At 38.0% G+C, this 27563-nt stretch overlaps 1 protein-coding gene across 3 annotated transcripts in view; it reads left to right on the top strand.

The window, feature by feature from the left end:
• The first annotated feature begins 9123 nt into the window (after nucleotides 1-9123).
• Nucleotides 9124-27563, top strand: part of astl3b.2 (astacin-like metallo-endopeptidase 3 gene b2) — a 35339-nt gene continuing 16899 nt past the window's right edge. The window contains exons 1-15 of one of the 3 annotated variants that reach the window (XM_031890919.1): nucleotides 9131-9257; nucleotides 9552-9579; nucleotides 9927-9977; nucleotides 10287-10346; nucleotides 11197-11250; nucleotides 12197-12331; nucleotides 12418-12535; nucleotides 13318-13496; nucleotides 14238-14319; nucleotides 14578-14702; nucleotides 14954-15069; nucleotides 15781-16006; nucleotides 16420-16538; nucleotides 19024-19237; nucleotides 20144-20398. In XM_031890919.1, the coding sequence (XP_031746779.1) occupies nucleotides 9183-9257; nucleotides 9552-9579; nucleotides 9927-9977; nucleotides 10287-10346; nucleotides 11197-11250; nucleotides 12197-12331; nucleotides 12418-12535; nucleotides 13318-13496; nucleotides 14238-14319; nucleotides 14578-14702; nucleotides 14954-15069; nucleotides 15781-16006; nucleotides 16420-16538; nucleotides 19024-19237; nucleotides 20144-20151 (1590 nt within the window). In that variant the 5' untranslated portion in view covers nucleotides 9131-9182 and the 3' untranslated portion in view covers nucleotides 20152-20398. Of the gene's footprint in view, nucleotides 9258-9551; nucleotides 9580-9926; nucleotides 9978-10286; nucleotides 10347-11196; nucleotides 11251-12196; nucleotides 12332-12417; nucleotides 12536-13317; nucleotides 13497-14237; nucleotides 14320-14577; nucleotides 14703-14953; nucleotides 15070-15780; nucleotides 16007-16419; nucleotides 16539-19023; nucleotides 19238-20143; nucleotides 20399-27563 lie in introns of those variants that run through there. The other 2 variants (XM_031890922.1, XM_031890920.1) reach the window with 2 other exon arrangements.

Consider the following 27563-nt stretch of genomic DNA (forward strand, 5'->3'; position numbering starts at 1 on the left):
TGATCCTGTCTCTCACCTAGAGTGGCCTATTGCAGATCGTTCCTGACACTGTCTCTCCTACTGAGGCCTACCTCCATCTCCGGCTCTCTCAGCACCAACCACATTTTTCAGCTGTGGGGTCCAATGATTAAAGAAATTAGTGACTCCTTATTAAGACAAGGGGAACCTGAAAGGTCTAGCCAATTGGAACTGCCACTGTAACACTTAAAACTGGAAGGGGAAACAAGTTCTCCCTCCATTCTCTGAAACAAGCCCAGCTTTAGTTGTTAACCCTTATGTAGATAGATTAAAATAAAGATAACAAAGCCAACAGGCTGGGGCACTCCAGTACCATGCAATATGAGTCTGACACCATATACAGTAATGTATGGGAATACATATTTTGTTTATCACTTGATACACCTGGTTATTAAACTATATTTAAACTGAACTAAACTAACTTGTGGGACCTAAGATTTAGTCCCTTTGCTTAAGTTCCCCTTTAGGGAGGCATGCCAGTCAAGGAGATATGGACACTACTAATAATATTCTTTCCAGGTTAAAGGAAACAGTACACCAAAAAATGAAGTGTATAAAAGTAACTAAAATATAATGTGCTGCTGCCTGCACTGGTAAAAGTTGTGTGTTTACTTCAGAAGTCTTACTATAATTTATTATAATAAGCTGCTATGTAGCCATGGGGCAGCCATTCAAAGGAGAAAAGGCACAGGCACATAGCAGTAAACAGATAAAAACTATTGTATTCTACGAACTTATCTGTTATCTGCTATATAACCTGTGCTTTTCCTCTTTTTTCCAGCTTGAATGGCTGCCCCCATGGCTACACAGCAGCTTATTATATAATATTATATTAGTGTTACTGTAGCAAACACACCAGTTTTACCAGTGCAGGGCAACAGTGCATTATATATTTATTACTTTAAGCTCTTTAATTTTTTAGTGTTACTGTTCCTTTAAAGAGAGCATCCCCTGCAGTTCAGGAATGCCATGGTGGAGGTGTTTCCCATATAAAAGGGGATGACTGACAGGTTCATGAGGTTTCTTTCTGGGACCTCACCTAATTACGAGGTACGTATAGGAGTTTAGTTAGTTTATTTAGATCTGTTATAGTCACTCTAGGAGTAAAAGATAGAAGGTTATTTTGTTTGGGCAGCTCCAGGCCCCTACGAGGAGAATAGAGAGGTTACCTCACGGCATTAATATCCGTAGTTCAGGAAAAATCAGTGGTTAGCTCAGGAACAGAATATCCTAAGGAGGGCAGATTTTTGACAGGATGTAAGCCACTGGCTTGGATGTATGTATGTATGTATGTATGTATGTATAACTTTATTTATAAAGCGCCACAGGGTCCAGCGCTGTACAGTCTTACAGAATACAAATTACACACAGGGGGACAAGTGATATAATATATTAAATACAATTATACATTAATGATATATTATATATAAGTGCCATGTGGTATGAGACACAGTAGGAAGGAGGTCCCTGCCCGTAGAGCTTACAATCTGAGTGGTTGGGTACATACAGGCACAAACTGGAAGGTAAGAGTGCACCAGGTTATGGGCATTTGCCCTTAGTGCAGGACTGGGCAAAATAATGTTTTAGTGCTCCAGAGGTAACAGCTGATATCAGTGAGCGATACCTGTGTTTGCCTAATAGTACTGAATGCTGTTGGAGTGATAAAGAAGTTTTGTTTGGTTTATCAGCAATCTCCAGCCTCCTGGTTTATCCTTCCTAAGTGGATCCTCAGCTATTCTGGCAAGCACCCTCAAGTGGGCGCCAAGGTCCTGGGAGTTGCCTTAGTCAGAGGGCCTACATGTATCTACACAGCTTAAATAACACACACGCTCAAACATACTTCCAGCCAACACTCACGGGGGTGCTACACTACATAACTAATTAAACTCTGCTCTGGAGAGAAGATACCTGTAGCAATATTTCCATGTGTAGGGCACCAATTGCTACAAACATGACTTATAGCCCCCAGTTTGTTGCACTTGTACCTTTCCATGCATTTAATAATCCCTGTGCCTGTGAAACACACACAAAAATATTTAATGGGCAATATAACATATGTTTCCCATAAGCCAGATTTAACACCTTGCATAGGTTTGAGCAGTTTCTAACATTTATACTGGAATAACAAATATACACTGAAATCTTCTCTGCTATACTTTTATTTTAAAGAACCAACATAAGTTTTTTAATGTGACATTGTTCATATGGTAAAACTGGGAAAAACACTTTAATATTTATTGAAACTAATTTTGCAACATAGTGACTTTAATGTTCGGCCCATTGGGTGAGTAGGGTGCTGCTTGTGCATCTCACTTTTCAGATAGTAGAACGTTCTCCTTTCTGATTTTGAACCATTTCACAATTAATCATGTACATTGCATCTTTTATTTAGTATTTGGTTTAATTAAATTGGACATTGTAATTCTATTGTTGCTACTTTAAGCACAAACTGGGCATTTACACAGAATAATTTCTCAGACAATGCCTCCTTTCCATAGAGGGAGCTGGAACTGCTCTGCTATATGGAAGTTTCAGCATTACATTATTTCAGGTATCAAGACTGTTACTGACACAGCATATAGCTTATGTTAAACTTGTGGGATGCACAACAGACAACTTTCCTCTTTTCAATACACTTTATAATAAATAAGAGTGACCATTTATATAAATCCAATAAATCCTGCCTCTGGGCTCCATCTTCAAACATTTAAGTTCCCACACTACACTGGATCAGTACGACACCCTTTTATTGGCAGTATCAGCTCTAAATTTTTTTCTTTATCACTCCCTCTGCGACCATATAATGCCCATAAATGCACTTTTAGGGCATTGTTTACAAAATATCAAAATAATTTTGATAGTTCCATTCAAAACAAAAAATACAGCTCTTACACATAACATGTGCATCATTTTATACTCTGAATTAAATTATATTGCATGTGTTTAAGTTTCCCGGCCCTTAAAATAATGGATTTCCTTTTTCTCTGTAGTAATGAAACAGTACTCTGTAATTAATCACAGTTTATTTAGTTGTATATATAATCCTTATTGGATGCAAAACATTTCTATTGGGTTTAATTAATGTTTTATTGATTTTTAGTAGACTTTAGGTATTGAGATCCAAATTACGGAAAGACCCCTAATTTGCAAACCGCTTGGGAAATGCTTCTACTTTATTTATTATACAAAACATAAATAAGTAAGTTTCAATCTGAATATATCAAGAACAATTTAACAGCTATATCTAAGAGTTGATAGACAATGTGAGTAGCATAGTTTTGGGTGCCAAGGTACAGTTAGCCAAGGGGTGCTTATAAAGGTAGATTACAAGAGTTCTCAGGGGTCAAATATCCAGGTGTTGCAATGTTGTGTTTTGATTGAGGCTACCTTTAGCTGAAATATTCTATTTTTCTTGACCCTTGACTACTGCTTTGGCATCTTCTATTTGGTTGGTTGATATTGGTTGCCAGGTAGCTGTTTTAAAAGTGTTTTTCAGGCAGTTGTGTCCTATGAGCAATAAGCCAAGCACTTTCTAATGACATCAAAGAGAAGCAATAGACATATAGCATTATTCTTCCTGAGAGAAATGTCTATCAGGTTGATGAGCGCTATTGTTGATATCAGTGCTGTCCACATGGCGGCCCGCGGGCCGCATGCGGCCGCGACCCCCCTCTGTGTGGCCCCACCTGTCTGGCTGCTTTGATGGCTTACCTTTGAGTAAGCATTAAATGGTATCAGTTACTGAGATTAACTGGCCCCCTGCATGGTTCTCACCTCAGTTCAGGCGTTAATCCCTCTGTATTGTTTAAATATGTAATCCCCTGTGTTTTTCACACTTTTAATACCTGCATTGTTCACCCCTGCAGTGTTCACACTCAGGCTCAGACTGTAATCACTCCATTGTTCACTTCTTCACACCTCAGACATAGGTACTGTAGGCAGAGTATGGCACATACAGCCAGCATAGGGCAGGTAGGATATGGCACACACAGGCAGCATAGGTCAGGTAGGGTATGGCACACACGGGAGGGTAGGCGGCAGAGTTGGCACTCACAGGCAGGGTAGGGCAGGCAGAGTATGGCACACAGAGGCAGCATAGGAAGGCAGAGTATGGACACACAGGCAGGGTAGGACACGCAGAGTATGGCACGCACAGACAGCTTAGACAGGCCGAGTGTGCCTGTGTTTATTTAATATTGAGATATTTCTTAGTAGACTTTAAGGGGAAGACTTACGTATAAGATTAGAGAATTCACCTACCCTCTATTCATTCCTAAGGGATTTTTAGAAGCGTATTTATCAAATGGTGAATGCTAACTTTTATCCCTTGATAAATACCCTTCTAAAAATCCCATAGGAATGAATAGAGGGTGGGTGAATCTGTGGTGAGTAGTGATGAGCGAATCTGTCCCATGTCACTTTGCCGGAAAATTCTCAAATCTTTCAAAAGATTTGGGAAACGGCGAAAATGTCACGCGGGGAAAAAAAATTGTTGCCCGCGACTATTCTTTTGAATGGCAAAACGTGGAAATTTGCTGCGAATCCAAGCCTGGCGAAACATTTCCCCATCACTAAATATAATGCTTAGGTATGGGACCTAATATCCAGAATGCTTAGAAAGATGCTTTTCTATCATTACTGTCAGGTACAAGGGACTGTTTTCTTATTATTACAAAGAAAAAGGAAATCATAAAAAAATTTAATTATTCACATAATATGGAATTCTTTTTTTTTTTTCTTTAATTCAGCTTTTCCTTTCGTATTTAAACTGCAACTTGGTTTTCTTGTACAGGTCTAGGACCCATTATCCAGAATGCTCAGGATCAAGGGTATTCTGGATAAGAGGTCTTTCCGTAGTTTGGATCTCCATACCTTAAGTCTACTAAAAAATCAATAAAGCATTATTTAAACCCAATAAGATTGTTTTGCATCCAATAAGGATTATTTATATCTTAGTTGGGATCAATTACAACATGCAGTTTTTTTTACTACAGAGAAAAAGGGAATCAGTTTTAAAATTTTGTATTATTTGGTTAAAATGGAGTCTATGGGAGACAGGCTTTCCGTAATTCAGAGCTTTCTCATTAACGGGTTTCCGGATAAGGGATCCCATACCTGTATATTAAAAATAATGAATTTAAAAGAGCCCAGGCAAGAGTCAAACAAGTTTGAATACAGGAGAGTTTCACTGCATCGTTATGAGATAGGATCCCGTTACTCTGAATTACACTCATTTTCAGCCACAGAGGCAGCCATTTGAAGGAGAAAAGACACAGGTTACTAAGCAGATAACAGATAAACCCCCATTATATTCTACAGAACTTATCTGTTATCTGCTATGTAACCTGTAGCCTTTTCTCCTTTAAATGGCTGACCCCATGGCTACACAGCAGGGTACATATATAAACTATAGTAGGGTTTCTTTAGTAAACACCCCAGTTTTACCAATGCTGGGTAACAGTATTTTAATTACACCTTCATTTTTTTGGTGTTACTGTTCCTTTAAGGTGAAACATGCAAAATGAAGGTATTTTATACATAAAGGGGGCTATTTATCAACATTCATAATTTTTTCCATGGTACAAGTTTTTTGTTAAAAATCATTAATTTTATGGTTAATAATGGTTAAAAAAACACAAATTTACAATATTTATTAAGCAAAAAAGACCCACAAAAACATAAAAATTGCATATGCAAAACTTTGGCATCTAAAAAGTCAATGGGAGCTGTCATAGGCAAAATGTTAACAATTTAGTAAATTCAAGTTTTTCACATTTTAGTTGAGCTTTGCAAGCCATTTAATTAACATTATTATAAACATTTATTTATAAAGCGCCAACATATTCCGCAGCGCTGTACAATAAGTGGGTTTCATACATTGGACATACAGAGTAACATATAAAGCAATCAATAACCGATACAAGAGGGGAAGAGGGCCCTGCCCAAAAGAGCTTACAATCTACAAGGAGAAAGGGTTGAGACACAAGGTGTGGGAATGGGCATGACAGAGTTGTGAGAGGTGGGGCACAGGGTATAACTTTTTTTTATTTAAAAAAAATTGTGAATTTGAACAATAATAAATTTAAATACTGAAACTGGTCATTCATATAATAAATACAAACAACAGTTACATTGATAATTAAAGGGCATATTTACTAAGCAATTTGAGATAAAGTCGGATTTTTTCTTACTTCCAGATAATTTAGAGTATGTATGAATGGGTTTTTGCCAGAACTCGATTTTTCTTTTATTGTTCCCTGAAAAATTCAAGTTTTTTGAAAATAACTCCCATAATTTGTGATTTATTAATGTTTAGTTAACTTTTTTTGTAAAAAGAAATTCGACAGGTTTGATCTGTCAGTAACATTGTGTCCTCTGGAGGCTTAGAATAGTAGAGGAATAAAATAGTCACTGACAGGCTGTCCTTGGCACATTTTCAAGGACAAGTTAATCCCCACATTGTTTTCTATTTCGCACATTTCAAGGGAAAGTTAATCCCATCACAGTTTTCAGTTTAACCCAGTTTCATGTGAAACTTAAACACATTATTGTTTTCTAAGAATGAGCGCCAATGCTCCTAAAATGGCTGCTGGAGCAATTCCTGTTTGGGAAAAATGAAAAGGATTCATGGAAATGTCCACTTTTTTGACTTTTAACAATGCTTTTCGAATTTTTGAATGTAAACTCAAAATTTTCGTACAAACGATTTAAGCATTATGTGACATTTTATAAATACAGCAATGATCGAGTTAAAATCAAATTTATACCATCTCGAGTTCATACGGCTTTTGAGACCAGAAAAATGAATTTAAGTAAATGTGCCCCTGAGTGTAAAATAGACAAGAGTATGGAGGTTCCTGCCCCATAGAGCTTACAATCTAAGTGGGTGGGTAATTTACAGACACAAAGAGGAGGATACTAAGTGCTGTAGGTGACAGTGGGTGACACTGCAATGTAAGTGCCAGTTCCCAGTGCAGGGGCTGTGCGAGTGCCCCAAGTAGGAAGGTGGCCTTTAGTTTAGTTTTCAAGAGACTGAGGGAGGATTTGCTCTGTAGGAATTCAGGGAGGGCGTACCAAAGCGCAGGAAATGAAAAACGTTTACAGTGGGAAACAGCAATAGTAGTGGGGGTGCAACCAAGTGGTCGTTTTGAGAAAAGTGGGGGAGGCTGCCAGGAACGTAATAGAGACACAAGAGCAAAGATGTAGCGAGGTGCAGGAGAATGAAGGGCTTAAAGCTAAATGTACTGTTTGAAAATTACAAACTTGATATGTTTTAGTTTGGGATATAAAGCCTGTCACTGCCCATTTGATTGCGAATGAAAAGTGGAAAGGTTTGCACTGATTTGCATTGACCCTTAAGCGGTTAAGAGGTTACTATAAAGGCACAAATACACCCTGCGCGTGCTTACAGGCACCTCCACGGCTGCAGGGAACATGGATTTTGCACAGGGATTAACTGAGACAAATACAAAATTGGACGTACGCACCAAATATTATAGTAGTCAAGTTAAGTAATACTGAATGCGGCAATTCTTAAATCATAACATCTAAAACTATCAGGCTATTTTCATTTAATTTACTCAGAGGTGCAACTATGCGTTTTTATTTATAAACCTAAGATCAGGCTTCTAACTGACAATACTAGTGAATAGGTCTTAAATGGATGAAATGCTCAGGGTAATGGCGCTCTTGGGTATGTCACTAAAGGGTAAATAAAATAAATATAACCGAGCCATATAATTTATTATCACTCATATCAACGTTGTGCCCAGAAAATGTAAACATTTCCTGTCCCATGGTTATTTTGCCTGTAACTATAAACCTCAGAGATCTCGAATTAATCGGTGTATAAGGTCACATTGTACAGAGCAATTGAGTGTCCCCACGTAGAAAAGTCTCATAAACAATTTAATTTTTTTTTAAATAGCCCCTTTTCCCTAGTACAGGTATCAGACCCCTTATCCAGAAACCCATTATCCAGAAAGTTCTGAATTACGGAAAGGCCATCTCCCATAGACCCCATTGTAATCAAATAATTCACATTTTTAAAAATGATTTCCTTTTTCTCTGTAATAATAAAACAGTACCTGTACTTGATCCCAACTAAGATATAATTACCCCTTATTGGGGGCAGAACAGCCCTATTGGGTTTATTTCGTGTTTAAATTATTCCCTTTTCTCTGTAATAATAAAAAAGTACCTGTACTTGATCCCAACTAAGATATAATTACCCCTTATTGGGGGCAGAACAGTCCTATTGGGTTTATTTCATGGTTAAATGATTCCCTTTTCTCTGTAATAATAAAACAGTACCTGTACTTGATCCCAACTAAGATATAATTACCCCTTATTGGGGGCAGAACAGCCCTATTGGGTTTATTTAATGGTTAAATGATTCCCTTTTCTCTGTAATAATAAAACAGTACCTGTACTTGATCCCAACTAAGATATAATTACCCCTTATTGGGGCAGAACATCCCTATTGGGTTTATTTAATGGTTAAATGATTCCCTTTTCTCTGTAATAATGAAACAGCATTTTGGATAACGGGTCCCATACCTGTATACTATTCATATGACTAAATAAGATGCATAGTTCCACCAGATTGCAATCAAGTTATTTATACCATTTTTGGGTTTTGGGGAAATATAATATTTTAACCAAATCTACCTCTTCCCTTGGATGGTTATTGGCACCTGGTTCCTCTGCACCGTTCCCCTATATAAATATGAGAGCGCTCTTCACTACACTGAACCGCATAGACCATATTACTTTACCTTGAGTCATTTTTTTTAAACTTTAAACCGTAGCCTAGAGATTTTTGCACTGTAAATCAGTATATGTCAATAACTCATCAGCATTAGTTGTGGGATTCCAAATGTCTATTTTGGAAGAAATTTAAGAATTTAAAATGATGACTGCCATGTCCATTGTTAATGCATTAAGTATGGTAGTTTATGGTTCATTATTTTAGACCGTCATTAGCTGCGTTCCCTACACCACTGTTTTGATTATACCCCTAAAACAGCCGTGACAAGACTTTGGGTCAATTATTTTTCTGCTGTCTCCTGATTGGACAAAGTCGTGTATATAAGGCGCTTCTGAATCTGACCTGGCAGAGAATACCTGAGACAAGAAGACTGTGAAGGAGACAGCTTTTCAACATGAAGATGGTTCATACAAAATCCATCATTCTACTAGCCTGTATCATGGGATCTGCTTGGACTTACCCAGCACAGGTGAGTCAGTGACTTAACCAAAGGTACACTTTAAGGCTCGCACAACAGACTAATTGCTTAACAGAAAATGCTCTTGATCTATAAATAGTATGTGCTATGTGTTTATTGATTGTGTATTTGCATTATTTTGAGTGTAATAATACTTCAGTGAGAGCAGGGTCACTGACAATGGAATGAATGGGCTATAGAATAAACTGCTTTTAGCCCTACAACAAGTTTTAGCCACACAAGCTAGTGAATACAACTCAAATTCAATTCTATTCTATCAAAAATATAAATTCTTGTCTCTTGTAGATCATTTTCCCATATCAAGAAATGCTTGGTAAGAATTTTTTATCAAATTGTTCAATACTTAGAAGACAGCTTTTACCCCCCTCCCACTTGGGGAGGTATTATTTGTATGTATGTCTTTATTTATAAAGCGCTACTTATGTACGCAGTGCTGTACAGTAGAATACATTAATACAAACAGGGGGTTATTAAAATAATAATAGATAAATACAAAGTATAACAATAAATACAGATAAATACTAGGTACAGTTGCAATAAGTTAAGAGTCAGAGACACAAGAGGATGGAGGTCCCTGCCCCGTAGAGCTTACAATCTAAACAAGAGGGTAACTTACAGACACAAATAGGCAAATTAACTATATTTTCTTGATTTGAACAGAAAAAGACTCACTGACCAACTTGGATCTTCTCGAAGCTCTGGGAAAGTCAGGTATGAGAACAATTATAGTAAACTAAGCAGAGCTGTCTATTCTGACGCACAGTAATGGCCCTACTCTTTTATTTACACAATTACTAATTTAAAGCAGATTTATTTTACATTTTCTATCATTTGTTCTTGTAATGAAATGTATTTTTTTCAATATGACTTTGTTTTCCTGGGTATTTATTCCAAATAACTGGATAAAGTTTGTCATATTTAATGATACCAAGAAGATGGGTCCTTTTTACAAACAGGTTTTTCATAAGTGCCATTTTATAATTCTACAATGTAACATCTGTAAACAAAATGTGTCTCCAGCAGAAAAGGATGCACTTGCTACCGAAGGAACTGTTAGGGGAATGGAGATGCCAGTCCTAGGTAAGAAAGTAATGAAATCTATATCTCTGTAATATAATGTACAGCTGCTTTGCATAGAAGTCATAAAATGTGAACAAAATATTATATAATTTTCTGGGACTTTTTTACTGAGTTACCTGCTAATTGCTATAACCTTGATAAGCTATTACTTAATAAAAAGTATAAGGTTTCTTTAAAACTAAAGGCAATTCAGAAAGTCTTATAGGGTCAATCACTGTTCCTTTGGTGCCCCTAGACTGATACATTATGACTTGAATCATCATGAAGAAATGAATCTAGGTCATACAGAACAAGCTTTCCTTAATGGAAGGTGGGGGAGTGAACAGTGAATGACATGATAGGGGTTGAGAATTTTCTATGCAATGTTTTTATGATATAGAATTCTATTTGGCCACTCCCCATTATGTTTTCATGCGAAACACTTATAGGGATGTATAATTACAGGCCCCAACAGTTACCTATTTAGACACAATAGTCTCAACAGCCCCCAATATTTGAACTTACCTGAAAGAAGGCCGGTGTGATTTGATTTGGAGATTGGCTGTATGTATTTAGGCACGGCCTGGGTTTATTGGGCTTGTGACCTAAATTTGTGTCCTAATTTTTTAAATCAGTAATGTTGGGAACTATGGTTTGCGTTATAAGAAAACAAAAGTGGAATAAATTATCTAATTGCCAAATGTATGATTTTTCTATTGTAGCCCAGATTTATATTTATATACCTTTATTATGCCACGGCTGAATTGTTTCATATAGTGCACAGCTATTCAATATGCTATATATTCATCAGTAAAAATCTCTTCATTTAATATTATAGTTTTATATTCATATATATTTCTGGTATTTCTAGGAAAAAAATCTGGCTCTGTGGATGTCTTTACTCAGATATCTAAAGTAAACCGAGGTAACAATATTATTATGCTAAAGTATAACCTATGGAATTTTATGTTATTGCAAATGTTCTGTAATTGACAAATTTATTACAATTTTATATCAGATTTTCTATGAGAGAATTGCAGCAAAAAAAGATAATATTGAATATTTTCCAGTAGAAAAAATCTTGATAATTCAAATAAAAAAAGAAACAAAGACCAGTAAAACCTTCTGAGCTTCTGTAGTAGTTACTGGGAGGTGTATAGAACAATATGGAACAATACTATTTTCATTTGCAATTGAGCTTTTTGTGCAAAATAACATGATCTGTTTTACTGATTCTATTTTTTCATAAATTGCACAGATTTATATCTAATCCCATGAAAACTTGAGCTCGAAAACTGAAAAACCAACCTTGCTGTGTTAGGAAAATGTTTATTAGTGAGAAACAGAGTTTTCCATGAAATCCAACACTAATATACATCTAACACTAATATACATCTTTCAAAATGTTTGACGTTATTATCAAAATGTATTACTGGCCAACAGAATCCTGTTCAATCTAAAGAGTAGACATAAAACATACACATTTCATACAACTACTTACCAATACAGGTTGCAAAAGGGGCTTTTACTGCACATACATTTAAATCAAACAGGAGATTGGTTGCTATGGGTAACTGCACCAGGGCAAATGTTACACTTTTTATTTTATTTCCCCATGTAAGTTATAACCCCCATCTCATGTGACTCAGTACACAATATGCCCTGTTTAATGCTCTGTAATGTAAATCATCATGGCTCATCATGTAAATCAAATGGCTGTGCTAACTAGTAATTCCACCACCTTACTCTAAAACATATGGAAATGAAATTGTTTCATCAATTTACTCTCACGAGTGCATCTGAGTTAATATGTTAAATATATAAATAATAACATATGTACTAAATGCCTTTCTTTTTCATGTTGGATACAGGAATTAGGGTTCCCACTTATCAAGGGGACATTCTCAGACCTAAAGGTCGTAGTGCCATGAATTGCACCGAATGTCTTTGGCCTAAATCTACAGATGGAACTGTCATTGTACCTTACAACTTCTCCTCCAACTACAGTAAGTCCTGGCACCATTCAAGCAATATATTTATCCAGCAATATCTTATGTGGTCTCATTGGCAATGTTATTTGTGTTCAATTCAGGTGCCGATCAGTTGGCTTTGTTTAAGTCGACCATGCAGGAGTATGAAAGCTTAACCTGTGTGAGATTTGTACCCAGGGCAAATGAAACAGATTTTCTCAGCATTGTGTCTGACAATGGGTAGGTTTGTAACATCTAAGTAACAACAGAACATGCAGTCATTATCTATCTATCCAAATCCTATTACCCTCTTCTATCTACTAATATCATGCAATTCTGTATGTCTTATATATATATTAGCCATGTAAGAAAAATGCCAATCAAAACTTGTATCTGAATGTAAATATTGTTATTAGTATTTATTATAATTATGTATTGATCATTATCTATATTACTACTGACTCGTAGTACTTCAGAGAATCTGTTTTACCAAATTTAAAACCGAAAAAGTACACTTTGCATAATAAAAGAAAATGTTATTCTACAATTTACCAATTTACAAGTTTTTAAAATTAGTTATACATGTAATTGCTATTGAAAGCAGCTGGATCTTGGCTGGAGTCAATTCTCCATTTCCCACAATGCCTTGCATGCTTCTATGATTCTTCTTCTTTCCCGGTGCGTCAGTCACAGGCAACATTTTATTCTTGAGTTTACAATCCCTATAAGCCCCTGTTAACTTATACTAATCTAATGTGACACTTATTAGATTTTGAGGGACAGATTTATCAAAATGTGAGATTAGAGTTTGCCAAAAAAAAATGTACTTACCCCATTCATTCCTATGGGATTTTTAAAAGCTTATTTATCAAAGAGTGAAATCTAACGTTCACCCATTGATAAATACACTTCTAAAAATAGGAACTAATAGAAACAGATATATTAGTAACAGACATATTGTCAGTTTCAGCAGTGTCTTATGAATGTCTAAAAAGAAACTCAGCAATTAATTATTTTTGTAGCTGTGCATCCTTTCTTGGAAAAGTTGGAGGAGACCAAACTGTGCAGCTGGATTCATATGGCTGCATATACAGGGGGATCATCCAGCATGAACTGAACCATGCCCTGGGCTTCTACCATGAGCAGAGCCGGAGCGACCGGGATGACTATGTCACTATACATACTGAGAATATCATACCAGGTAATATGCACAAATCATACTTTTTACAGCAATATCTGTAAAAATGTGTAGAGAAAGTGCAAATATTTTCCCTAGTGCAATACTGGGTACAAATTTGGACACTAGAGTTCCTCCACCAGCTCCTCTTCACTATGGGAGCTACAATGATAAGTTAATTGCATAGATAGGCTTACGTTTTAATCACTTCAATGTACTAAATGTAGATCAGTACAAATTATAAATTGCCATGGGACTACTTCCCATTGGTTAAGGGGTGTACTTCTGAATAATGTACCATGTACATACAAGGTCAGGTTTATCAGATCATAGGTCAGGTAGGTCAGGTTTATCAGATGCCAAAGTGTGTGTTTATATATCAGGTGTATTTCTATTAGAAATCAATGCTTATTGATATGTCCCAGCGCTAGAAATCCCAAGCCTTATGGGTCACTGTTGTGGTGATCCTAAAAAGTACATTGGAAGTGACTAATTTTAAGGGCAGAAACCACATGAAATAGCTTTGTAATAGGATATGGTCCTAGGCGGAGCATCACCATAACGCTAACATTATATTAATCATAGTATTAGTCTATTAGTATTAGAATATTTCCAATATACTGGCTGTACTTTTATCTGTAGATCTCTTTTGCAGAATATGCACATCGCCGGAGGGTAGGATATGGGAATAGGATAAATATTGCACAAATGATTCCTAGTCCTGTTAACACTAAATGATACTTATTGTCAATCCCTTGTTCCCAGGCTATGAAGGCAACTTTAACAAGGCTGACTCCAATAACCTGGGGCTTGAATATGACTATTCCTCAGTGATGCACTATCCAGGGTAAGGCACAATGCAACATATAGTAATCTCATTAACTGTGCTTGTTACCAACATGTAATTAGTGCCTTAGTAAGCAAGTAAAGTTGCAAATAGATCCACCATCTTGAGGCTAATACTGATATATATTGACTGCTGACCTTAATATAAACGACACAATCACAGACTTATAAGAGAGCAATCATATTACTGTTTCGTGTGACCTTTAAAAGTGAGCAAATCAATATGTTTATCATGAAAATTCTTCTTATTGTATCTCAGGGATGCATTCAGTAAGAATGGAAACCTCACCATTGTCCCCAAGCCTGACCCAACTGTTCCCATTGGGCAAAGGGATGGGCTGAGTATTCTGGATGTCTCCAAAATTAACAGGCTGTATCAATGTGGTAAGTCTCCTATGATTAGAACTTCATTATTATTATTTTAAAATATTTTGGGGGAAAAAAGAATGTTTATGAGTTTAGAAATATGGCTCAACAGAAAAGAGACCTTCCATTCTAGACGTCTTAAATACACAAGGGCTCAAACTTGAGATTCTATAGACTTTGCTAGTGATAGAGGGGTTAGACAGAAAGCCTACTTACAGTATTAGGAATGTAAACATACCAAATTATAATGCTTCCCTGTTACCTTTCAGATGTATGCAGTAATTTGCTTTCTAACACCAATGGGACAATGATCTCAGCCAACTACCCCTCTGCATACCCTAATAATGCCAACTGTGTTTGGCTGATTAGAACTCCATCTGGGCAGGTACGGTAATGCCGGAATGGTTTAACTGTTAATGCAGAAGTAACTTTATGGGTATTTTCCTGTTTCCATGGCCCAAGTTCTAGAGCACTAAAGGGAACAACTCATCCCTTGGTGCTAATCAAAGAAGCACTTTTTTTGAAAATTACCCTCTTGTAATTGCCTTGCTGTGCCAGTGTTTATGTGTATTCCAGTTTGTGTTGGAGGGTGCCGATCCCTCAGCGAGCACTGTGTACTAGGCAGGATATTGTTGGAAAGGCCAGGGAGTGTTGGTGTTATTTAGAAATAAACTATTCAAATAAATCTTTAGACAAATGTTGATAATACATAAAATGGTCAAACAGTAGAGGTTTAGAAAACTCTAGGGACACTTGTGATATGAAGGAACAGGTACTTAATTCATATTTCTTTTATTATGAACATTTAATGTTCTAGACGCTATTACAGTATTGGTTATAATCAGATCACAGGGCTCATTTCCTACCAACCAATCATAAAGCTTCTCTCAGTCTCGCAAAACAAATACAGCCCCATGAAAGGATTGCAGAAAATGTCTATTGAATATTATTCATATAGTTAAGCATTTTATGGCACTACTTTTTTTTTTTGTTTCTTATCTTCAGGGGTGATATAATAACTACCCAAAAATTAAATATATATAGTATGTATTTCTTTCTTTTTTATGTTAGTCTTTGGCACTCTGTTTATCTGTAGGTGACCCTGCAATTCCAAGCCTTTGATATCCAGTCATCTCCAGGCTGTGTCTCTGACTACATTAAGATCTATGATGGTCCCAGTAAGACGTCCCCTGTGTTAGTGGACAGGGCATGTGGTACAGGACTGATCCCTATACAGATTGCCTCCACTAACCAGATGCTGGTTGAGTTTGTCAGTGATGGAGTAGTTACTGGCACCGGCTTCAAAGCAACATACGGCTCAGGTATGTGTGTTCTATTTTAAAAGAAAACAAACTCAGCTTTAGTGATTCTAAGGGTTAAGACACACTGAGCTACTATTAGCAGCAACTTTTCAAGGCTACTCTGCCGTAGACAATAATTGCCTCTGCTAAAACACACATAGAGACAATTATCAGTAAAAGATCAGCATTGTCTTTTTTTCGTAGCTACGACAAGTAGCTGCTACTAGTAGCTCTGTGTGTCTGCACCCTTAAAAGAATTTGAGAATACTCAGACAAGAAATGGGTATATTGGGAATGTACAGTGGAAAGGAAATAGATTAGGAGGAAAATATGATGATATGAAAATACTTGTTATGCTTTTATTTTTATACATATTTTTTAAATTTCCTGCATAACTGCTAATGTTTCTTTATTCATTTGACATTCCTGCACAGTTCAATGTGGTGGAGCTTTCTATGCTCCAAATAAAACCTTCACTACTCCTGGCTACCCTGCAAACTATGATACTAATTTGGATTGCACCTGGACAATCACAGCCCCGGTTGGCTATAAGGTATGTATATATATATATATATGTATGATGGCAGGGTCGGACTGGGGGGTGCAGGGCCCACCGGGGCTCCCGCCCCAGGGGCCCTGCAGGTGCCCCAGCCGCGTCCCCTAACCCCCCCCAGGGGCCCCCTAACCCCCCCGAAGGGCCCCCGCCTGACGTCCTCCCCGAGCGCGTATAAATTGAACGCGTCGGGGAGGAACAGTCAGTAGGGGGAGCGCCGGCAAAGGTCAGACTGGGCCGCTGGGGCCCACTAGGGCCGGGGCCCACCCGGATTTTTCCCGGTGTCCCGGCGGCCCAGTTCGACCCTGTATGATGGTATAAATATACTTATTGATCATGATAATTATTCAGGAAGATGAACTAAAAGAGTTTGCTTATGTACATGTGGGCTTGGAGATAGGGTGCCAACTGTGATTGCACACTGTGGGATTGCAGGTTATTACTACAGCTATAGGATCGATTATCCAGAATGCTCGGGACCTGGGTTATTCCAGATAAGGGGTCTTTCCGTAATTCGGATCTCCTACCTTAAGTCTACTAAAAAAATGATTTAAACAGTAAATAGGATTGGTTTGGTTCCAATAAGGATTAGTTATACCTTAGTTGGGATCAACTACAGGTACTGTTTTATTATTAAAGAGAAAAAGGAAATAATTTTTAAAAATGTGAATTATTTGATTAAAATTGAGTCTATGGCTGATGGCTTTTCTGTCATTCGGAAATTTCTGGATAATGGATTTCCGGATAAGGGGTCCGATACCTGTACAAGCAAACTTATAGGAGCAGCATTTCTGTACATGGGCCCCATATACCTGACTGGCCATGAGCATAATCAGCTCAATCCAGCAGTATGCCCCACCCAAACTTGCTATTATGGAGATGCCCTGCCATATTTTAAGTAGTCCAGGCCCCCTTGGCCCATGACTAGAGTCCAATGTCTCCCCTTCTGACAGTGACCCTGTATGGGACTATATATTGAGAATTTACATCTCCAATAACCATAAGCAGTAAGAACGAGAAACAAGAAGGTTAAGTGACAACTATGTGAGGATGGTAAGGCTTCAGGCTGTTGGCAGATGGAAGATATTCTGCCTGTTCAAAGCTGCCCCTTCTATTCCCCTTTATTGCGTTTGCCTGTCACTGCACACATGGAAAGGATAACATTGAACCAAATGGCAGGAAGTAGTGGCAGGGGTGGTATCAAGCAGTTACTGTGTTTCTTAATGGGGGGGAAACCACTGTCAAGGGATCTACCATGCCTGTCATTAGCCTGTTGCTTTCTGTCTGATAACTGATGTGTATGTAAGATCAGGGATATGTTAACAAATACATGACAGAGGGAAGCAGAAAAAGATGGTACAGATGATTTTTTTCTATTCCATTTTGCTTCACCCTACTGAAATATGAAGCCCCAGAAAAATAGCAATCATTTTGTGAGAATGAATGCAATGCAAGTGTAGGGACCCATAGCATCAATGTGCCCCTATGGCTTTAATCCCTACTTTTCATTTTCTCCTTGTTACTGGGAAAGGATTTATGTATTTTGGTATTAACATATAGCTGTTATTGGCCCAAGGCTAGACCACACCCTACCATACTTTAATATAGTGTCTGGGAAGTGTCTTCTTGGCCTGCAATCTCTATCTGTGTGCATTTGCTCCAGGAAGCCTGGGATCCACACCGGCCCAGAGGGAGACCATCACCCTTAGTGAAGTCGGGAAGCAGGGACCCTGTGTACGAGGTATAGAAAGCATAGGTTATATCATTTCATAGCACTTTCTAGGAAAGTGAGTCAGTCAGCACTTAGCTAGAAAGAGCAGCTTTTTGGCTCCAACCAGAAGAGGAGAGTAAAGGAGTCGCCTCCTACAGGCTTATGGCCTTAGTATAGGGACACAGTTGTGCCAGGGATCGTAGGTTAGTCTTACCCAGCCCACACTTATCCAAGGTGGGATAAACCGGTGGACTCCCTACCTTCCTGCTTGCTGTTGGCTGCCTTTACCCTGCCCATACTCTGCTGAGCTGGGATAAACAGTGGACACCATACTCTTATGCTTGATCTACAATAACATCATTTGTACTGCTCCTAGGAGTGTGAGTATTGTTAACCCTGCATTGACATTTTTTGTCTGGAACAAATTAAGTTGTTTTGCAAGAGCTTCTGGCGTCCATCAATTCATTTATTTCAACTTTGCACTTTCATTTGGCAGCAGGAGGTGTAGTTACACAAAACCCTCCATATAGTAACTTCCCCTTAGCGAAGGCCCATCCTATTACTAGCTGGACATTTTGACTTATATAGCCAAAAATGGGTTACACAAGTTAATGGGGCTTAGAAATTTGCAAAAGCTATTTCTATGTTGGGATCATTTAAATCTGAATTGAGATCTAAAGAGATTGGTGCCTTTTCAGAGAATATACATCAGCAGAAATGTTATGGCACTATGGATACCATTTTGATATGCCTGTGTTTGCCGTTGTTGAACAGATATCTCTGAATATGAGCGACTTTGAACTTGAGAATAATCGCTACTGCATGTATGACTATGTGATTATTTACAACACAACCCGAACTCCGGTTCCATACTGCGGCTCTATCAAATTCTCCTCTGGATTTGTGTCAACGGCAAATTCAATGATGATCCGCTTCCACAGTGATCGTTCTAATGTGAATAGAGGATTTAGTGCTACCTATAGATTTGGTGAGTATTCTGATATCGATCCATCATGGATATGTAAACACACACACGTTCATTTTAAAATTCCTTAAGAATATTCTGTATCATTGTACCCTGCAGAAGTGAATTGCTGGTAAGGGAATGTAATAATGATTGGTAAGGTTTATTGACTGGTAAAGGTAGTTAAGTAAACCTTAAAAAAACTAACTGTAAAATTGCTCAGGGTGCTTTTCATTGTTTTTTTCAGTTTTTGGGGCTATGGAAAAGGATTCTGTCAATTTTTTTTACAAAATGCATCATTTTATAGAGATCCTCCAGTAGAATCCTGCATTGAAATCCCCTTTTTTAAAAGAGAAAACAATTTTTTTACATTTCATTTTGAAGTGTGACATTAGGCTAGATGTGTTCTTAGTTTCCCAGGTGCCCTCAGCCATGTGCTCTGCTCTTTACTGCTGTGCTGCAAGTTGGAGTGATATCACCCCCTCCCATTCTCCCCTGCAGCCAATCAGCAGGACAATGGGCAGGTAACAATACAACAGCTCCCTGACACCTGCATTACTAAAAATGCTCCCATGCTCACTGCACATAAATTATTTTGTTGAACCTTCCTGTATATATGACTAAAATTTACAATTCAACCCTTAATGCTGTCATGGGCCCATACTGTGGCCCCATGGGTTTTTCCATGATAGTCCTAATGCGCAGCGACAACTCAAATGAGTATAGAGGGTTTAGTGCTACGTATACTTGTGGTGAGTATTCAGATGATTTATGACTGATTATAACTCCATGATGGTTAAATGCACTATGGTATGCATTAATATAAGGACTAGTCAGCCTTTTATAGCGATAAAATATAACAAAGGATAAAATTGTACATGTATAAATCTTTATGTTTAAGGCATAATTTGTACTACTTTTTGTCTGCAGTGAAGTAAAGAAAATGATAACAAAGGAATTCCGTGTTTCAGAACAAAGGAAAGCGATGGGCCTCTGCAGCATCTTGTGCACATTATACTAAATGAAATATAAGGGTTCTAAATACAATTATTATTGGAAACATTGGAAATGATATAATTATGTTTGAGAATATAAGAATCAGGCAAAATAAAATGTGATTTCTGGAAATATCTGAGTATGGCCATTTGTATTCTGATATACAGTTAATAAAGGGCATTGAATTAAGTTTGTGATGAGAGAAGATTTGTAGACTTGTAGACTGCCAAGCAAACACTTCAGGCTGGTTCTGCTTCAGACTGGTCTTTCTTCCAATCACTATTGTGTGTCTGGGATGTTCATTTTGAAGCAATGTTGATAAAAATATCAGCAGAGCGATTAAGGTTTTATTTAATTTAATCCTTCATACTGCCCCCTGACTGTTGGCTTTGGAAGTAGGTGAGCAAAGAATACCATATAATAAATATGGGATTAAACAGACGTATGTGATGTTATTTTGCCAGTGCTATTACTCTATATGAACCTCCTGCAACTCCTGGTAGAGCTTGCATTACATGGGACTCTTTCAGTGTAGCCCTGCCTGTATTGGTGGAGAAGGGTTAACCACCATGATTTACACACACAGAACCGATCTCTCAATAACTCGGGCGCTAGTAGTTCTTGAAACAAATCTCACACAATCTCTTGGTGGTATTTCACAGATGGTGCAATGAATTATTTTATAGATACATTTAAAATGAACTAGTTTAACTGTAGGGACCCTAAGATTTAAGTCCCTTTAGGCAGGCATGCCAGTCAAGGAGATATGGACACTACTAATGTGATTCTTTCCAGGTTAAAAGAGATCATCCCCTGCAGTTCAGGAATGTCCACTAGGAGGAGGTGTTCTCCCATATAAAAGGGGATGACTCACAGGTTCATGAGGTCTTCTTCCTGGGACTTCATCTCATTATGAGGTGTTTACAGGAGTTCAGTTTAGTTTATAGGAGTTTAGTTAGTGTATTTAGATCTGTTATAGTCACTCTAGGAGTGAAAAGATAGAAAGGTTATTTAGTTGGGCAGCTTCATGCCCCTATGAGGGGAATAGAGAGGTTACCTCACGGCATTTATATCCGTAGTTCAGGAGAAATCAGTGGTTAGCTCAGGACACAGAATATCCCTAAGGAGGGCAGATTATTTGACAGGATGTAAGCCACTGGCTTGGATATCAGTGAGAGATTCATTTGCTCCTGAGGAAACGTGCAGAGAGCACACGAAACGCGTTGAGCCTTTTATTCATTGCTTTTTATCACAGCTACACTGTAAGTAGCCTGCATTGAGCAGGGTTTTATATCTATATTAAACGTTTTTACACTATTTTTGCCTCCTCTTTTGCTTTACATACATTGAGGTATCTGACCCCCCTCCAATCAATCGCCCCATTGGGTTGGACCTATATGCTCTGGTTCAGGGTGTTCTGGTGAGCATTCATTATATCTCATTCACTATGGAGTTGGGTCAACACGTTTTAACTAGTACATTGCTAAGCACGTGTGGTGTTGAGATCATTTATTACCCCATATTACCCCATTGATCTGCACTATATTTCTGTTTCTTGTTTTTGTTCCTATTTTTTATGCCCTTCCAATGAAATAAACGTATGCACTTTCTGAGGCTCATCTAAAGGGGAGGTGACACCAAGAGGAAGCAGCACGTGACTACGGTCTTCAGTATATTGAACATTCAATTCATACACGGACTTCAAACCAAGAAGCACTGGGTTTTGAGTGTGTTTTTTCACTCTTAGAGATACCAGAGGGAGACCATCACCCTTAGTGAAGTCGGGAAGCAGGGACCCTGTGTACGAGGTATAGAAAGCATAGGTTATATCATTTCATAGCACTTTCTAGGAAAGTGAGTCAGTCAGCACTTAGCTAGAAAGAGCAGCTTTTTGGCTCCAACCAGAAGAGGAGAGTAAAGGAGTCGCCTCCTACAGGCTTATGGCCTTAGTATAGGGACACAGTTGTGCCAGGGATCGTAGGTTAGTCTTACCCAGCCCACACTTATCCAAGGTGGGATAAACCGGTGGACTCCCTACCTTCCTGCTTGCTGTTGGCTGCCTTTACCCTGCCCATACTCTGCTGAGCTGGGATAAACAGTGGACACCATACTCTTATGCTTGATCTACAATAACATCATTTGTACTGCTCCTAGGAGTGTGAGTATTGTTAACCCTGCATTGACATTTTTTGTCTGGAACAAATTAAGTTGTTTTGCAAGAGCTTCTGGCGTCCATCAATTCATTTATTTCAACTTTGCACTTTCATTTGGCAGCAGGAGGTGTAGTTACACAAAACCCTCCATATAGTAACTTCCCCTTAGCGAAGGCCCATCCTATTACTAGCTGGACATTTTGACTTATATAGCCAAAAATGGGTTACACATGTTAATGGGGCTTAGAAATTTGCAAAAGCTATTTCTATGTTGGGATCATTTAAATCTGAATTGAGATCTAAAGAGATTGGTGCCTTTTCAGAGAATATACATCAGCAGAAATGTTATGGCACTATGGATACCATTTTGATATGCCTGTGTTTGCCGTTGTTGAACAGATATCTCTGAATATGAGCGACTTTGAACTTGAGAATAATCGCTACTGCATGTATGACTATGTGATTATTTACAACACAACCCGAACTCCGGTTCCATACTGCGGCTCTATCAAATTCTCCTCTGGATTTGTGTCAACGGCAAATTCAATGATGATCCGCTTCCACAGTGATCGTTCTAATGTGAATAGAGGATTTAGTGCTATCTATAGATTTGGTGAGTATTCTGATATCGATCCATCATGGATATGTAAACACACACACGTTCATTTTAAAATTCCTTAAGAATATGCTGTATCATTGTACCCTGCAGAAGTGAATTGCTGGTAAGGGAATGTAATAATGATTGGTAAGGTTTATTGACTGGTAAAGGTAGTTAAGTAAACCTTAAAAAAACTAACTGTAAAATTGCTCAGGGTGCTTTTCATTGTTTTTTTTTCAGTTTTTGGGGCTATGGAAAAGGATTCTGTCAATTTTTTTTACAAAATGCATCATTTTATAGAGATCCTCCAGTAGAATCCTGCATTGAAATCCCTTTTTTTAAAAGAGAAAACAATTTTTTTACATTTCATTTTGAAGTGTGACATTAGGCTAGATGTGTTCTTAGTTTCCCAGGTGCCCTCAGCCATGTGCTCTGCTCTTTACTGCTGTGCTGCAAGTTGGAGTGATATCACCCCCTCCCATTCTCCCCTGCAGCCAATCAGCAGGACAATGGGCAGGTAACAATACAACAGCTCCCTGACACCTGCATTACTAAAAATGCTCCCATGCTCACTGCACATAAATTATTTTGTTGAACCTTCCTGTATATATGACTAAAATTTACAATTCAACCCTTAATGCTGTCATGGGCTCATACTTTGGCCCCATGGGTTTTTCCATGATAGTCCTAATGCGCAGTGACAACTCAAATGAGTATAGAGGGTTTAGTGCTACGTATACTTGTGGTGAGTATTCAGATGATTTATGACTGATTATAAGTCCATGATGGTTAAATGCACTATGGTATGCATTAATATAAGGAGTAGTCAGCCTTTTATAGCGATAAAATATAACAAAAGATAAAATTGTACATGTATAACTCTTAATGTTTAAGGCATAATTTGTACTACTTTTTGTCTACAGTGAAGTAAAGAAAATGATAACAAAGGAATTCCGTGTTTCAGAACAAAGGAAAGCGATGGGCCTCTGCAGCATCTTGTGCACATTATACTAAATGAAATATAAGGATTCTAAATACAATTATTATTGGAAACATTGGAAATGATATAATTATGTTTGAGAATATAAGAATCAGGCAAAATAAAATGTGATTTCTGGAAATATCTGAGTATGGCCATTTGTATTCTGATATACAGTTAATAAAGGGCATTGAATTATGTTTGTGATGAGAGAAGATTTGTAGACTTGTAGACTGTCAAGCAAACACTTCAGGCTGATTCTGCTTCAGACTGGTCTTTCTTCCAATCACTATTGTGTGTCTGGGATGTTCATTTTGAAGCAATGTTGATAAAAGTATCAGCAGAGTGATTATGGTTTTATTTAATTTAATCCTTCATACTGCCCCCTGACTGTTGGCTTTGGAAGTAGGTGAGCAAAGAATACCATATAATAAATATGGGATTAAACAGACGTATGTGATGTTATTTTGCCAGTGCTATCACTCTATATGAACCTCCTGCAACTCCTGGTAGAGCTTGCATTACATGGGACTCTTTCAGTGTGGCCCTGCCTGTATTGGTGAAGAAGGGTTAACCACCATGATTTACACACACAGAACTGATCTCTCAATAACTCGGGCGCTAGTAGTTCTTGAAACAAATCTCACACAATCTCTTGGTGGTATTTCACAGATGGTGCAATGAATTATTTTATAGATACATTTAAAATGAACTAGTTTAACTGTAGGGACCCTAAGATTTAAGTCCCTTTAGGCAGGCATGCCAGTCAAGGAGATATGGACACTACTAATGTGATTCTTTCCAGGTTAAAAGAGATCATCCCCTGCAGTTCAGGAATGTCCACTAGGAGGAGGTGTTCTCCCATATAAAAGGGGATGACTCACAGGTTCATGAGGTCTTCTTCCTGGGACTTCATCTCATTATGAGGTGTTTACAGGAGTTCAGTTTAGTTTATAGGAGTTTAGTTAGTGTATTTAGATCTGTTATAGTCACTCTAGGAGTGAAAAGATAGAAAGGTTATTTAGTTGGGCAGCTCCAGGCCCCTATGAGGGGAATAGAGAGGTTACCTCACGGCATTTATATCCGTAGTTCAGGAGAAATCAGTGGTTAGCTCAGGACACAGAATATCCCTAAGGAGGGCAGATTATTTGACAGGATGTAAGCCACTGGCTTGGATATCAGTGAGAGATTCATTTGCTCCTGAGGAAACGTGCAGAGAGCACACGAAACGCGTTGAGCCTTTTATTCATTGCTTTTTATCACAGCTACACTGTAAGTAGCCTGCATTGAGCAGGGTTTTATATCTATATTAAACGTTTTTACACTATTTTTGCCTCCTCTTTTGCTCTACATACATTGAGGTATCTGACCCCCCTCCAATCAATCGCCCCATTGGGTTGGACCTATATGCTCTGGTTCAGGGTGTTCTGGTGAGCATTCATTATATCTCATTCACTATGGAGTTGGGTCAACACGTTTTAACTAGTACATTGCTAAGCACGTGTGGTGTTGAGATCATTTATTACCCCATATTACCCCATTGATCTGCACTATATTTCTGTTTCTTGTTTTTGTTCCTATTTTTTATGCCCTTCCAATGAAATAAACGTATGCACTTTCTGAGGCTCATCTAAAGGGGAGGTGACACCAAGAGGAAGCAGCACGTGACTACGGTCTTCAGTATATTGAACATTCAATTCATACACGGACTTCAAACCAAGAAGCACTGGGTTTTGAGTGTGTTTTTTCACTCTTAGAGATACCTGTGTTTGCCTATAATAGTACTGAATGCTGTTGGAGTGAATAAAGAAGTTTTGTTTGGTTTATCAGCAATCTCCAGCCTCCTGGTTATCCCTTCCTAAGCGGAACTCCAACTATCTGGCAAGCACCCTCAAGTGGGCGCCAACGTCCTAGGAGTTGCCTTAGTCAGAGGCCTACATGTATCTACACAGCTTAAATAACTCACACGCTCAAACATACTTCCAGCCAACACTCACGGGTGTGCTACACTACATAACTAATTAAACTCTGCTCTGGAGAGAAGATACCTGTAGCAATATTTCCATGTGTAGGGCACCAATTGCTACAAACATGACTTATTGCCCACAGTTTGTTGCACTTTCCATGCAATTAATAATCCCCTGTGCCTGTGAAACACACACACAAAAAAATATTTACTGGGCAATATACATATATGTTTCTGAATACATCAATTTAACAACTATAAACTAAAAAAGTTGATAGACAATGTGAGTAGCATAGTTTTGGGTGCCAAGGTACAGTTAGCCAAGGGGTGCTTATAAAGGTAGATTACAAGAGTTCTCCGGTGGTTCAAATATCCAAGTGTTATTATGTTTTGTATTGAGGCAACCTTTAGCTGAAATAATCTATTTTTCTTGACCCTTGATTACTGGCAAGGTGGGAGCCTTTGGCATCTTCTATTTGGTTGGTTGTAATGGGTTGCCAGGTAGCTGTTTCAGGCAGTTGGTGCTCCTATGAGCAATAAGCCAAGCACTTTCTAATGACATCAAAGAGAAGCAATAGACATATAGCAATTATTCTTCCCTGAGAGAAATGTCTATCAGGTTGATGAGCGCTATTGTTGTATATGATACTGTATAATGATTTCATTTAGACAGGATACTATATGAACCATTTTATATATAAACTAACAATGCTTTTAGCCTTTTTAATAGCTTTATACAGGGGTTTTTAGTTACAAGTTTATGATCATAAAATTGCCAAGCCTCCATACCACATTAAGGAAAACTCAATATACTTAAATTAAAAGTAAATAAAAATATACAAAAGAGAGGCTAAAAAAAGAGAGAGTTTATGATCATAAAATTGCCAAGCCACCATACCACGTCAAGGTAAACCCCATATGGTGGAAAAATATATGGCTCTGGTGATATTTGTTTAAGTGTAAACATTACACATTGTTGGTAAAATAGCAAAAAGTAAAGAATATACACAAAGTTATATTAGTTAGTTATATAGTGCTGACATGTTAAGCAGCACTTTATAGTGATGATACATCATTCCCTGCCCTAGTGGGGCTTATACTCTAATATCCCTGTCACATTTACACTCTCTATGGTCAGTGTTACCAAGAGCCAATTACACTGCCAATCTGGCTGGAATTGGACCTAAGACCCTCTGTAAGGCAGCAGTGCTAACCACTGATCTGTTCTTCTTTTACATCTTCTCTGCCTTATTTTCTGCTGCTGCTCTTTATTTTTACTGGCCTGTAATGGAAAAATACTCAATCTGCTATTTTGGCTAGTTTTAAGCTGTACGGCCAATGGGGACACAGGCATTCGATGCACCTAATGAAATACATTAGGCTCCTGAAAGATATTCCAAATGTTTGCCTTCTTGTGTTAAACTTAATAATTACACTAAAAATCACTGAGGGGGTGCCAATATGTTAGTCAGTGACTTTTACCTTTCCTTCTATATCCTTTGTAGTCTTTGGTTCTAGGGCTTCAGAGGCCAACCGGATAGGAAAGATATAGACAATGGTGAGACTAATATCGAAGTCAGCAGCTGCATTGTCCCTGTGCAAATTGTCTTTCTGTCCATAGAAACTGCACAATTCTGGAATCTGTAGCTGGGTTATAT

This window comes from Xenopus tropicalis, chromosome 8, assembly GCF_000004195.4.
Source record: "Xenopus tropicalis strain Nigerian chromosome 8, UCB_Xtro_10.0, whole genome shotgun sequence".
NCBI classification, from domain to species: domain Eukaryota; kingdom Metazoa; phylum Chordata; class Amphibia; order Anura; family Pipidae; genus Xenopus; species Xenopus tropicalis.